General features: G+C 38.9%; 1 protein-coding gene across 4 annotated transcripts in view; it reads left to right on the plus strand.

Annotated features, from left to right (window-relative positions):
* BACH1 (BTB domain and CNC homolog 1) overlaps positions 1–11,717 on the plus strand; it is a 47,179-nt gene extending 35,462 nt beyond the window's left edge. For all 4 annotated transcript variants that reach the window (XM_044750792.2, XM_044750791.2, XM_070488742.1 and 1 more), the window contains one exon: positions 7,890–11,717. In XM_044750792.2, the coding sequence (XP_044606727.1) occupies positions 7,890–8,345 (456 nt within the window). In that variant the 3' untranslated portion in view covers positions 8,346–11,717. The remainder of the gene's footprint in view (positions 1–7,889) is intronic.
* The last annotated feature ends 3,934 nt before the right edge of the window (positions 11,718–15,651 follow it).

Genomic DNA, 15,651 nt, shown 5'->3' on the forward strand with positions numbered 1-15,651 from the left:
TCTGTGCCCCCTCCATACTGCAGGATGGCTTTGTGTGCTAAGTGCGTCTGGGATGAGTGGCTGCGGCACAGCTCCTGAAGAGTAGCACTCTCCTCCAGGGACTGGTCGGACAGAGACTACAGTTTTAGTCAGTTCTAACTTCCCAAGGAGGAGAGCATCTAATTGGCCTACTTCGATCAGGTTTCCTCTTCTGTGACTAGAGAGTAGGGACAAACAGCAGAAACATGGCTGCCAAGAGCCCACCTCTCTGAGCAGGCAGAGCAGACAGCCCAACGGGTCTGCTCACCCAGATTGCGCCAGTGAGCTCAGCACAGTCTCTTTCCTCTTCCAAAATATCCCCAGAGAAGGCATGTTAGAATTTTTGTATCAGAGCCACTCACCTTGTGTTTCAGCTTCCTTGAACTCTCTCCTCAGTTCTTCACACTACTTTCAGTTGTAGTGATTTATACAGACAAACTCTAGTTGCAGAGTACAAGGGGCACATTATAAATTTCAGCTCTACCACAGATGTCTCTGTCTCATGAAAAAAGGCAGAAAGTGTGCTACTTGTTAGCTTATAAGAATAAGAAAGCTGGTCCTTTTCCTAGAAGTAAAAGAATTTGATGCTTAAGATATTTATTACATTAAGAAGTTTACTTAGAACTTAGACCCTGGTTATTGGGTGATGTTTTGGATCTTGTCTTTGTCAAGAGAGAAAAACCGACAGTAATTACAGCCACTTCTATCCCAGGTTTGTATTTAGTGGTATGGAGAGTTGAGAATACAAAAGAGTGTGCTAGATGTTCTTTTTTTTAATTGAGATGTCGCTTTTGGAAGCATGGCCAGTAGACAAGCGGTGTTTCCCAGTCTTTATAGTCTGGGATTTTAGCAAACCTATTTAGGGGAAATTATTTGTTTCATAATTTAACACCCATTTTTATATAGCCAATGACTGATTGGATTAACATGTAAATAAATTCACAATATATATTGTCCTGGTCTGGTAATATTCAGGCAGTGGACCCCATATTTTAGTAAGCTTTGGTCTTTGGCTATTGGCTGTAAACTTTTGTAATTGGTCCTAAGAATGATAGCATAAGAGACTGTGGATGGATCAGCACATGAAAAAAAGTGTTTTGATTATAAGAATAATTACTCTAAAATGTCTTCCAGGTGGGTGGGTAGGATAATTATTGTGTGTAAAGGGCATTTTTATAGTTGTACTGTGCTGGGAAAGCCAAAGGAAGATGTTAGTTTGAATTAAAAAAATTAATGAATTGTACTTCTCAACAAGATGTTCTGTTAAAGTCTAAATAGAACCTTTGAAGAAAAGGAATGGTATGTATTTATTTGGTGGATAAATTGATGGTAATGACTTTTAACATTTATTTCGAATTTGGTAGTATGTTAGAGGGTAGGCACTAATTCAGCATTGCTGTTACTGTAAGGATTGAATATGCATAATCTATAAACGAATAACAGGACTTTTTTACCAATAAATCTACAGTCTTGAACAAAGTTCAAGAATCGTTGAGCTTCTGTTATGTGTTTGGCTTACAAAAGCTCTTGTCTTTATAGGATTCTTTACAAGGTCTGTGTTTATTCTTTTCTGGAAGATTAATTCAGAAGTTAGAAAATATATATGTCTCTAATACCATTTTGGCCTCAAACCAAGGTAACCCTGAAATGAAGGAAACTTTGCTTTTAAAAAAAAAAATTAAATTACCAAAATGTATTTTTCTTAGAAGGTATCAGATATTAATTGATATCAACTTGTACCTGATTAGAAATCAGAATATTCACAAAGCACTTGAACCTCAAGGTCAAGGTGTCCAGACATCATTTTGTTTCATTGCTCTAATCTATTGTGATGGTATAGGAGTAAAACTACCTCATCTGTCCTTAGTGTTTTGCATTTCCTGGTGAAAGTTGTATTATTTTATTAACGATAAATCTGTTCTAGTCACATTCTACTGGGTGCTGTACCCACATGCACACTACCTTCTCCAAACACACCTTGATGGGCCCTTCTGGAATCTTCCCTCTGCCACTCTGTGATGCCCTTGAACAGCACATCTTGAAGTGTGGTCTGTGGGCCGTTGGCATCTGAGTTATCTGGGAGTGCCCCTTCAAAATGAATATTCCTTAGTCCCATCCCAGACCTGTGGGAGGGGCCCAGGAACACGCATTTTATAAAAGTTTCCAGGGTAAATTCTTGATTCTACGCATTGAATTTTGAGAACCTGCTTCAGTAGAACGTGGAGGTCAGATGGAGGCTTTGGAGTCAAATGCCTGGAAGTCCTGCCTGGCCCCTTGTTAGCTTTGTGGCCTGGGGGAATTATTTCACCTCCAATGCCCACATTCTCTCGTGGATAATATCGGGAGAGAAGAACAGTATCCCTTCAGGATTGGTGCAAGCATCAGATGCCATCAGGGAGGGAAAGTTCTTTGTACTGCTCAGCACATGTTCATGCTCAATGAGTATTAGTGGTTCTGTTTGAAATAAAAGTGGTTCTCTGTTCCTTCAGTAAGCATCTGCTAGTCACTACATAGTAAATTTCTACTGGGTACCAGGAAATCAAGGATGAAAGAGACATAGTCCTTGCCAATAAAATGCTTATGGTCTCGTGGGGAGCCAGGTTTATGTGTTTTCATTTTTTCTTGCAATTCATCTTCCTCCTCCCTTTCTAAAAATTACAAGCTTTCAGGAAAGTTAAATGAATAATACAGTAAACTACCCATGTAGTACATTTACTCCCCATGTAGGTTCAACAGTTCTGGGCATTTTGCCACATTTGCTTTGTCTCTCGTTCTGTCCGTCTTTGTGTCTGTCTCTGTCTGGCCTGCTCTGGAAGGTTGGTCTGTCAGTCTTGTCTCTCTCTGTCCCTGTCGGTCAGTCTTGGTCTCTTTCTAACCATTTGATTGATCTTGGTCTCTCTGTCTTTTCTCTGTTTCTGTTGCTCTCCTTTTATATTCTAAATCATTTGAAAGCTGCCACATTATGACATTTTACCCCTAAATGCTTAAACATGCGTCTCCTAAAAACATTCTTAGATATCTTTATCATATATCTTTACCAATATGTTTATCATACCTGAGAAAATTAATAAATCTTTCATATTATATATAGTCTCTCTTCAAATTACCCTAATTGTTCCCAAAATATATTTCACATGTATGCTTTCTTGTTTTCAGACTCAGATCCAATCATCACATAATGCATTTGGTTATGACTTTCTAATCTTTCAATCTAGAACAAGTCCTCCCTCTTTTATTTTTTCAGTGACAACTTTTTGAAGAGTCCAGGTCAGATTTCTCATAAAATGTCCCACTTTTAGTATTTGTCTTTTTCCCCTTGGTTTTATTTAACTCATTGATCCATTCCTTGTATTTCATGTAAACTGCAAAAGTTCGAGTTGTCTAGATTGAGATTAAGTATTCATTGGTGGTGTGTCCTTCCTATTGCATCACTTGGGGAGGCACAAAGTGTCAGAATGTCCCACTTGAGTAGAAGAGAACTGCCAGATCATTTTCAATTTTTTTTTGCCTTTGTAGTTGTTCAGTAATCTGTGGAGTGTTACTTAGGCACTTTGTGAATGTCCTGTTCCCCATGACTGCCTCCTTTGGTTTTTAGCATATCTTGATGGCCTTTACAATGGGGATTGCAAAATAGGGATTTTGCAATGCCAACACTTATTGACATTACTCTTTAAAAAGAACTTTCCTTCCCTCCTCTTTTCCCTCTTTCGCACCACACTCCTTTAGTATCACTATGGACTCATGGATTAATTTTTTCCTAACTTAATTTCTTAGAATAGACATTATCTTTTTGATGTTGACACTTTTTCAGGCTTGGCTAGGGGAGCCCCATCAAGCCAGCTGCTGTGTTCTTTTGACATGACCCATTAGGGCTTCTCTGCCATCTAGAGCAACATGTTGGAGGCTCACCTTGTACTTCTCTTGTCCCAAGATTTAGAATCACCCCCTTCTCTAAAAATCCCTGGTTTCCTTTAGCAGGTATTAGATTTTAGAGAGCATGCTTGCATCTGAAGTATTGCTCCTTCTGGGCCCTTTCAGTGGACAGAGCTGGGAACTGTGTGTGTGTGTGTGTATGTATGTAAAATCATGAGTGCATTCAGTATGCATGTCATGCTTCAATAAATAAAAGTAAAAAGTATATTAGAAATCATGAGTTCATGTAGATATTTCCAATCAAAATTTGGCAGTGTGGAGCTTTTGTCTCTGCTTCTTTTGTATATTTATATTTTGTCTCTTGTCATTATAGAGAAAATCTTGGCTCCCTATTACATTAATATATTTACTATTTGAGATATACATCACAAAATTACAATATCAATGTTACTATTAACAATAAACAGATTGAGTGAAATTTCTTTGCCTTTGTCTCTAAATATATACCGTAGTACTGAAGTTTAAAATTTAAAAGTTATTTGAAGTAATGTTTTGTCTGTTAGCAATTTGATATACATTAAATTAATTTGTTTATATTTATTACTAGAATTTACTCTTCATATTTTTTATATAAGTTTGTTTTGAATATGTAAAACATTTATATGGTTCAAAAGTTAAAACTGTGTTTTAAGAAAGCTATACTCCAAAATTCTTGATGCCATCCTCTCCCTATACCCTATTCATTATACCCTCTTCATGGCTGTTTCCTATAGGTAACCATTTTCAAAACCATTCATTTTTTTTCCCTTATTTTTTCCCTAAAAACAGGGTTTTTTAAATGTGTATTCTTATTATCTTCACTACACAGAAGTATTCTGTATATACTCTTCTATATTTTACTCTTTTCACTTAAGAAGTGATTTCCAGGAACTATTTTTCCTTGTTCACAGAGGTTGCCGTTCTTTTTACAGCTCTGTAGTGACTGTAAAATCTCTATCATGGCTGTAGCACAGTTTCTCTAAACGGTTTTCTTATTGGTGGACATTTGGGATGCTGCAGTGAATAACTCTGTACATTGTTTTTCTAATGTTAAAGAAATGTATCTTTAGGATAGAGTCCCAGAAGTAGGATTTTTGTGACTATCTGCCCACAACCTCAGCAAAGAGTTTGTTGTCAGCGTTTGGATTTTTTCCTGTCTGATAGTGAGCGTTTGTATCTCATGGTAGCGTTTATTTTTCTCTCTCTTATGAGTGAAATTGAGCATTTTCATTCATACTTTCAAGGGCTGTTTGTATATTTCTATGAGCTGTCTATTCATGGGTTTTGCATCATAAGCAACTATCCGTCACCACCTTCCAGCAGTGAGGACTTGTTAACCTCAAATAAATTGTCGTTGGATCTGGTGCTTTTGGTGCCAAATTCTCCCATGCCTTATCTTTATTGGGTTAGTCATATTTAGAATCTTTCTTTTAAACTTGTTATGCTTGAATGAAGATTGTACTGTAACTGTTGAAAATGTGGACATGGATATAAATTTTTTTGTCATAAAATGCAGAATAGTATCAGAACACAAATTTCATTCGATTTTTTTTTTCAGATCTATGATTAAAGCCTCAGCACTTCCAACTTAGGACTTACACAGCTGCATTATAAGAAAATTAAAATAGATTGTAGGAATAGGAAGCAGGCCACTAGTAGTGAGTATGTTTGGCAGATGTCTTTAATAATAATCATGAAGTGATTAAGTTGAGTTACTTTTATTTGCTTAATTATTTGTTGTTAACTTGAATGCTAGCGAAGTAAATTTGTGTTTTAGAATTAGAGCGGAATGGAAAAAACAGCTAACTACCTGGACACTTAGCCACGCAGGAGTTAGCTCAAAGTACAGAGGAACAGACGGGAGCGTTTAATGTGTAGAAATACCCGTGGTGGAGTTCCAAGGTTGTCCCTGTTGGTTTTAGTTGATGTAAAGAAGCAAGCCATCTTGCAGGGGTCTCACTTAGAGTGTAGTGATGGCTTCCTTTATTTAGTGGGGTAGGAGTAGTGAGAATATGTAAGATCATACTGATCTTTATCTAAAGATATAGAAGTTATAAAATATTTGTAATCTTCATAGTGTCTGTAAGTTGAATAGTAGTTCTAATTTCTGGAAGGAAGCTCAAATATTCATTATTTTGCTTAACCATATTTAATTTAAAAGATCAATTAGCACTTGACATTTTGTCTCTTGCTGTTTAGAACAGAGATTCACCCCAACTTTGTTGAGTCCATGGCTGACTATTGTTGTGACTGAGGAAAAATCTTTCTAATTTTTTTCTGGAAGTTTTGTTTCCATCCTCATTTGGATTGGCTTCTGAGAGGCCGTAAAAAGAAGTGGTTGCTGAGTGCGTTAAAAGTGTTCCTTGTCGGGGCAGGTGGGAGTAGGCACTGTTATTGCCCTCTAGGCCCCTGCAGACTCGTTATATCAGAAGACTACAACTGGTACACTTTCCGTAAGAAAAAGTGTACTTGCTGAACATTGGTCTTGATTTGATTCATTTATATAATAGTAAATATATTCATATATTCTTGACCTCTACCTATTTTTTCAAAACAGAACAATTGTATAAAAATCCAAACAAATTGGAGAGTACTTTGCAACATAAAAATTCAGTATTTTATATTCATTATACATTTTCTCAAAATATTAGATGACCTTGAAATATTTAAAACTATCAGTAATTGTATTCACGTGCAGTTTTGTAGAAAACTTTTTATATGAAACAGTAACAGTACTTTTTTATAAAGCAAATTTATTTTTACTATTTTTGTTCCAGAAAAGAATCTATAAAGGATGGCCATTATAGATTATCACTATGAAATAATCCATCTAAATGTTAACTGGCAACTGCAGCCCCCCAGAACCTGCCAACAAGCAGAAAGCCAAGAGTTGTCATAAATTTCACAAGAGAAATCTTTGACCGTCTATCAACATTTATTTACTCTTACCTTAATAAATAACTTGATTAATAGTGTCCTTGCTTGCAATAGATTAGCAGCAGTGCAGTGGTAGAATAAGATGGATGGCATGGGACAGTGATGGAGAGAGACATTCTGTCAGCAGCAACAAGTGATGGTGGACAGAAAGGCAGGAACCAGGAAGCTTTGGAAAGAATTCTGTGGTTGACTTTCCTGGAGGGATAAAAATTTAATAATAATAATAACAGCAACAAAAATAAATATTAACAAACACAAAATTCCCCCCCCACCCCAAATTCTTCACGCTTTAGTAACTCACCCACTAGCTTTCTGACTCGACATATTAAACTCCAAGTCCCATCTATAAAATGGGTTTCACAGTACCTAAATCAGCAGTCATTGTGTGGATACGTAGCTGAGATTTAGCACAAAGTCTGGCACAGAGTAAATGCTCCACAAATGTTAGTCATCATTAGAGTCTTGCAGTGATTGGAGTTGCAGCAGTTATGATCACTGTACTTGTACCTTTTTTGGTTTGTTCCATCCAAAATGTCAAGTCCACACTTAGCTGCATTTCGCAAAATCAAAAAATTCTGAAAAGTGCGTCACAACTGTTTTGGCCAGAAAACTGACACAAACTGATATCAGGCTGTGTAGAGTCTTTATCCTACTTTGTGCATTTATTTGATATTTTCATGTGTTTTATTTAGAAACGTAAAGATGTTTCATAGTGGGGTGCTGCCCCCGACCCTGCTAGAGGAAATATGTGTGCATCCATATTATCTTTCTAAAATCTGAAAAATTCTGAATCTCAAGATACATCTTGGCCTAAGAGTTTTAGATAAGGGATTAAGAGGGAGGATGGGTTTTGAATTGAAAGCCGTTGCTCAGTGATGATGGATTTTGAATTGAATTGAAAGGAAAAATTCCATGCGATCTTATTTAATGAGAAGACACTGTAGATATGCATTTGATCACCTTAGAACTGTGGGTTGAACTAATAAACACAAGTCGTTGTATTCTCTTTCCCGCCTTCACAGCAAAATGAAAAGGAGAGCTTGTTGAAGGAAAGAGATCACATTTTGTCAACTCTGGGTGAGACAAAGCAGAACCTAACTGGACTCTGCCAGCAAGTCTGTAAAGAAGCAGCTCTCAGTCAAGAACAAATACAGATACTCGCCAAGTACTCAGCCTCAGATTGCCCACTGTCATTTTTAATTTCTGAAAAAGGAAAAAGTACTCCTGATGGTGAACCTCCGTTACCATCCATTTTGAGTCTACCTGAGGGGCCTGCAGCTGGGCCGCCTGCGGGAGAGCAAAGCCCTTGCTATCCCAGCACAAAGAGCAGCGAGGCGGGCCGTGCGCGGGGCCAGGAGTCCCGGCCGACTTCCAGCGCCACCTCTGAGCAAGCTGGGCTCCTGGAACGGTGTCGGCAGAGCGGCGGCATCTCGGATTTCTGTCAGCAGATGACTGATAAGTGTACTACTGATGAGTAAACTTGCATTCACTTCCTTCGAACCATCTGGTCTTCTACTGAAGACCTCACGTTGTCTTGCAAGCCCAATACAGCCATCTGTCTTTTAACAATATTGTTTTCCCCCCTAGTAGTTTGCTGTTAAGGCAGTTCCTCTAAAGACAGCCCTGACTTTTCCTTCATTTCCACAGGAGATGCAGAAATGATTTGCTTCCTGGATACTGAAAAATCACATGTGAAAATGTAGTAAGGCTTTAAAAGCTTGTGTTTTAGAGAATAATAACTATTAGTAATAACTCTTCCCAGTATTCAAAATAAATATGAAAATGAAAACTGCAGCATATCAAACAACAGTTTAACATCTTGTTAAACGTCTGCAGACAGTTCCTACTAAAGAAGTAGCCTGCAGGGGTTTAGGAATCTGACCTTTTTGTAATAGACTGGTTTAAAAGAACATTTCTCCCCAAGTAATGCTGATAGAGTTCAATCTACTCAGAAGCAGGGTGTCAGCTACTTGGGCGTCTTTGTGTAGAACTGCGGTGTGAGAAATAGTGGAATGGTCTTGCCTGAATCCTGGAGCTTTGCTCTTCAGCTCCTGCTGAAAGCAAGGATGGACTGGCTGCACTGTGCCTCCTGAGCAGCGCTGGGAGTAGTTAGGAAACAAGGGCAGGCAGCTGGCCTAAGGCGGAGCTTCTGCTCCTCCTCCTTGAGCAATTCTGTCTGCATGAACAGTAGGTAAGTGTCATTTTCCCTCTCTTCTTTTTTCTCTTCAGTCTCTAACACATCTGGTTCCATCCTGATCTTTCTGTCTCTTGACATTCTTGTCCCTTTGGAAGAAGAAATAGGACTCAGGATACAGTGGCATGAGTGAACGCATTGGCAGCATAGGCTTAGCCACCCAGAATCCTGGCAAGCTTATCAAGACACAGGGCTGTTTGCCTTCCCACCATAGCTCACCCATGCCAGAAAAACAGATGTCACAGGCAAAGAAAATGCCCCACAGTTATCAGGAGTGCAGTTCATTTTTCATCCTATTTTTGAAGTCCCTTGGTTTAATTGTAAAAAGCATTATTGTAGATAAAAATGTATCTACAGCAACTGTGCAGGTTTGTGAAATAGGGTGAAACTTGATCTTGTTCCATTGTGGGTTTGAATTTGGAAACCAGACTTAATCTTACTTTCTTCTCCTGGTCTGGTGTATAAGGGTACACAAATCATTTTGATTTGGCTATTTTAAAATCAGTCTTCGTGTTTATTCAGTCCTGTTTTAAAGTAATAGTTTTTATAATCTGAGCACCTACCCCAGAACATTTTGCAGCGGTTCTCAGCCGTTCTGGTGTTACAGGCTTATTTGGGAGTCAGATGAAGGCTGTAGACTGTGGGCCTTCACGAAAGTTGAAAAACTCCATGTATTCGCATTCACAGAAACATCTGCAGAACCTAGTTTTAAAGGGTACAAAGGAGTAATTTATAGTGTTAGGATTAGAAAGTGCTTCCTTTCACTAAGATCAGATACCTGAGAGAGAGACTTATATAGATTGCAGCCTGAGTCCAGTGAAGGCTCTGGGTGGCTAACGTAGGAGACAACCATCCACCGTGTAGGAGTGAATCTGATGCAAGTAGACCTTTGCTGTAAGAGTATATGGGGACCAGACTTAATGTCGCAGAGTAATTTGTCAAATGTTACCCTTTTTGATGGGTGGGGTAGATATTGCTAGTATATTTTCAGTGGTTTGTATGTTGTTTCTCTTATTGACTTAGTTGTTGTAAGAGAAAATAATTGGACTTGTTTATTTCCTAGAAGCTTTTTATAAGAATTTGTCAGGGAGAATGATGATTCTGTGATAATGCATCCCAATACAAAAGAATTGTGTGTGTGTGTGTGTATGTATATATAATATATATCCCCATGTAGCTGTTTCTTTGATACTTGTAATTTTAAATGTTAACATCAAAATATAAAATAATATAAAAACTTTTCTGGTTTACAATATGTAAAATCTTACACAAGCCAATGGAATCCTTGATTTCCTACCTCACTGTACACTCAGCTGTTCATCATATCAGTTTGTGTATGTGCAAATGTCAAATAATCTTTTACTTTAATTGCTACTGTAAATAACTGCTTTGAAAGGTTGTGTACTATTTTATGATAAAACCTAGTTGTTTCCAGAGTTTAAATATGATTTTTATGGCACTTGGTCTAAATTTCTCTCTACATATAAATAGTTATAGCATTAAGGGTTTATTTTAATGATATTCTGGTTATTTGCCAAGTGTAATATTTCCTGAACTATAGCATTACTTTTAATAGCCAGCATGTAATACAAGTAACTACACTACCTCATACCTACATGATTTTCAAGTTGTAATACAGAGGGACAGAGATAAAAAAATTTTATCTTTGTTTTTTGGCCATAAGGTGGGGAAATTTTCTATATACTGCATAGCATTATACATTTATTTTAACATTAACTTCTAAAGAAGTTTTTTCTAAGAAAATTTCTTTTCAGTTGATTTTTTTTTTTTTGAGACTGCCGAAGACAAATGACAGGATTATGTGTATACAGTGTATATCTTTTCCTTCATGCAGGATTTTGGAAAGGTTGTTTTCAGTTTGTATATTGCGTATTTACATGATCATTGTTCCTTATTTTGTGAATTGGCCTTCTCAATGCTTGATGATTTTTAAAAAGCTGTTGTGTCTATCTCAGTAAATAATATTACCTTAAAATTCTTTTAATTATTTGAATTCTACAGCTATAGCAAATAACTTGTTAAATTGTTATATTCAAAATAAATATGGATATAAATGTTGGTTCTTCATCTGTAAATTTTATAACATAATTTACTATAGCTTAATGTTTAACCCGTTTTAAATAAGGAATTAAATATATTTGATGCAGAAGACGATACAGGTTGCATGTGGACGCTGAGCCACATCAACAACTTGGAAAAAATATCAAACAAATGGCAATTTTATAATGAATTCTCAGGTGAACTTTTTTCAGTTATAAAACATCTATTTTGAATTTGTAAATATTTTAAGTGTTTTATTAAGGCATGTAATAAACTATTCTTTGAAACCTGTTGGGAAAAATGAAAATTTAAAGCCATAATAATAAAAGATGGCATACTGATTGTAAATAAACAGAAATAATAACATCTATTGATTTTTTTTGTATCTTTCATAATATAATTTTCTAACAATGCAATAAAACCACTAAATTTTTTATCCATATCCTATTAAGATCATGTTTCATTAAAAGTAAACTTTTGTAATATTTAATTTACATTTTCTTCCTTATGTGCTTATCCAACTGTAGCAAGCTATAAATGTTAGATGTTGATGATAAATTGACAGTTGAATAAAATTCTCTAAAATTACTTCTAATTGATTTGAGTTGTACATTCCATTTCCGTTTTCTCACCTCTTATGTGAATTTACTAATTTTAGTCTTTTGATTGAGTAATCAGTATGACTCTAGCATTTGTAAGAGGGAATCTTTCATTATTTGGTTATTGTGCCTAAAAAAATTTCTGGCACTCAGGTGTTTAAGGAAGCACAGATTTTAGCCTTGCTTCTGGTTTACTTAATTTCAGTCTTTGGATAGAGATATAGGGCTTTTGAAGGGGATACTATCTCTATCAGTACTTAAGTACTTAATTTTTTTTTTTTCCGCTGAGGAAGATTTACTCTGAGCTAAAATTCATTGCCGACCTTCCTCTTTTTGCTTGAGGAAGATTCGCCCTGAGCTAACATCTGTGCCAGGCTTCTTCTATTTTGTATGTGGGTCGCTGCCACAGCATGGTGGCCAATGAGTGGTATAGGTCCGCACCTGGGAACCAGACCTGGGCCAGTGAAGCAGACTGTGCCAAACTTAACCACTAGGCCAGGGGGCTGACCTCACAGTCCTTAATTTTTAAAGACTTGTCTGCTGAGTCAATTCTACCATGTTACATTCAACTTCTAACCAGACCCTTGTCATCAAGCTTTGAGCAGCTGCTCAGAGCTATTGGTGATCCAAAGCATGGTCTTCTGGTCTAGTAACAGCGATTCTCAGCTAGGGGTGATATTGCATCCTAGGTATTTGGCAGTTCCCAGAGACACAAATAGTGGGGGCAGGATAAAGGATATAGTATCTAGTGGGCAGAGGCCAGGGATGCTACCAAACATCCTGCAATGCACAGGGCAGCCCTCACAACAGATTATCCACCCAAGATGTCAACTGTGCTGAGGTTGAGAAACCTTGACTAGGCCAACAGTGGAGTCAAGATGACATGTAAGAAAGTGCTCAGTCATGTGAGGCAGTTCAAGAGTTCAAAGCTACAGGAATTCAAAGGAGAGAAAGTAAGAAATATGTAATTTCACCAGGCTTTGAAAGATTTCAGTCTAAGTCAGTATAAAGTTAGTCTCTGGGAAGAGAAGGCAACATGGCACCAGTAAGGCTGGTACGTCAATAGAATAAAGGGAGAAGGTGTCACAGTGGGGGTGGGGGCCCAACTTAGTCTGTAAGTTCCATAAAGGGGGATGCGGTGTCCCCAGCATTTTACATAGTGCCCTGCAATGTTTTGACCCTACCATTGAAGGCCTGAGATCAGACTTTATGAGCTTTAAGAACAACAGAAGTGTAAACAGTAAATGTAGAGGTTTCTGAGAGGGTCAATAAATGGCACCCTCTTCCCAGCCTCAGCTTTGGGCCATTTGAGAAGCAAAAAGGTGGTGGGTGACATCCACCTTGCTGATGGAGGCCAGGTCTGAGGACACGGCTTTATATCTGTTAAGCTGAGTGCATTTGCTAAAAGTGAACTCTGAAATTAGGCAGGCTTACCCAACCCGTCCCACCCAGTCATCCCAGCCCACCCCCAAAGGGGCAGAGTCCTTGGAAGAGCTGGAAAATGCTCTCTACAGGTGGGCAAATCCCAATTCACAAGGGGGTGGCTGAGCCAAGTGGGCTTAGGTTACTCTTTTACAATTTACTGATCAGAATCAAAGAACACCTCCCCAGGGCCAGTGAGAGAAAAGTGATGCAGAGGCCAGGAGGGTCTTTAGGGAAAATCCTTCCCCTGGAAACCAGGATTAGGGGAAGATGTTCTTCTTTTATATTCCTCAGCTTTAAGTTCTCTTGAAACATTGGGCTTAACCATTGCACCACTGCTCAACCAGGACTGTGGCTCATCTCTTGGAGGAGGAGAGCAGACCTGTTGTCATCGTTATGAGGCCACTCACCTTTATGAAGCCACCTCCCCAATACCAACCTATGCTTTTTGGGGTAACTTCCTGGGACTGTCAGTGGATGATAGCTCTTGGTCCTCCAGAAGGCTCTGAAATGGATCTAACAGTTTACTAAGAAGTAAATCGACTCAGAGCCTACTTGGTACCAAAGACTGAAAATTAACTTCCTATCCTGTTTCCTATCCTTAATTCCCTTCTTCCTCGTTGTCCAATATAGCATATCAGAGTTTCTGCAGTGAGATTAAATTCCAAGTAAAAAAGATTCCCATAAGAAAGTGCATGGAAGGTAGTCCAATCATAAAACACTAGCAACATATTAGCCCAAATTTGAATATAAATCCTCTCCCATTAGTAAACTTTTATGGGAAAGACAGTTCAAAGATTAAATCCCTTTGGAAATTAAAGTCCAAAGACAAAGTCTAAAGGATTTAACTAAATCAAATTATCTTGCCCTCAAGAGTTCAGAATATAAAAATGTTCAGAAAACTAAATCCAAAACCATCCTCCCAAGTTTTTCATCCAGATCAGTCTTCGGCAGAGGAGTTCTTGGTTCCTGGGTGGAGTTGTGGTTCTTACAGAAGCTGTAAGAATCGTCTGTCATGGGGTGATAGTTCCTGCAGGGCCCCAGAAGGACCTAGGTTCATGGCAGAGTCTGTGGCGTGGTCACTTTTTAGAACCTAAAGAGTTTTCACAAAGTTATCACAGCCTGGGCCTCACACCCACGCTTGTTTTGAAATAAGCCAATTAGCAGGCACTAAAGCACTAGACCAGACTATGTTCCCAGAACTCGCTACCTAGTGCTGCCAAGGACTGTAGTAGAAACTTAGTGGTATCTGAAAATAAGATGGAGAATGGCTTGGTTTCAGCTTCCCCAAGATGCCAGTGTTCTAGAACTCACAGCCTGTGATCTTAATCTCAATTGGAAGGACTTGCAGAAAGGGCTTAATTGTGGCCTTATGCATAGATTGTTTCTAGGGGAGAGGCTTCACCATTGCATAACACCTTCCTTTCCAGTATTTCTGGCACCCTGGACCGAAGAAGTGAGGCCTCCCTCCAGGGGCTTCGAGGCCACACTCTTGTGTACAGGCATTTTCAGGCCTGAGCCAGTGGTGTTTAGGCCGCCCCTTGCAATGCAACGTTTAGGCCTAAGAAAGCTGCCTCCTAGGGATGGCATGGACTGACTTACATGGACTTAAGCAAGCCGGAGCCAACTTCAGACAAGCCACGTGGATCCAAGGTTAGTCCCTCCACCGTTCCCTCCTTGGACCTGAACACAGAATGGAATTGGGGGCTGTGGGTGTAGTGTTGGCGACACCGGCCTGGCACTATCGGTTAAAAGCTAGAACCTTACTAGCACTCTGTAGTGCATCGGAACCCAGCTGCCTTGCAGACGGTTGGAAAGCAGCACATATTATTCTTCCCAGTTCTGCCTAAAAGGCCTGTGAAGTCTCCTCTTCCCCTGGAGGCTGCAGCAGCGGTGCCTTGAGGCCCAGGCTGAGACCCTGCTGCTGGTGTTGGAGAGGACACCCACAGGCCTGCCGCCTGAGATGCAATTTATGCCACATTGCACCCACCTTCAGGGCCTCTTGCAGTCCACAAGGAGGGTCTTTTGGGGATATTTCTGCCAATTGAGTTTAGAAAGTGGGCATTGACTGACAGGCATCAGGGAGAAACCGATAAAAGGATTCTCTCCATCTACTTTCCTTGCCTTGATACCACTATGTACCACAGCCTTTTGGCACACTAGGTCTTATGTTTTGGGAATACAACTTTTCCTGGCGTAACTCTAATGGCTTCTTTTCAAAACGGGTGGCACAAATGCTGTGATAGTCTTGTGTGTCTCATTATTCACTCTGAGTCCCTTTAGACTCTTGGCATTGAGCCAACTCAACTTCCAAGTCCCTGAAGGAATGACAGCCACTGTTCCTGTGGAGCTGACCCACACCTCTGCTGAGGTCCTAGTGCCTTTTGCTTAAAGATGCATACTCAATCTTTCCAAAGGCCCTATGAACGCAGTTGGGACTCCACAGAAAGTCACATTCTGTGAGTAAAATACCACAAACTGCAAAGACCCTCCAGATTCACAAGCCTC

Source organism: Equus asinus, chromosome 18 (assembly GCF_041296235.1).
Source record: "Equus asinus isolate D_3611 breed Donkey chromosome 18, EquAss-T2T_v2, whole genome shotgun sequence".
NCBI classification, from domain to species: Eukaryota; Metazoa; Chordata; class Mammalia; order Perissodactyla; family Equidae; genus Equus; species Equus asinus.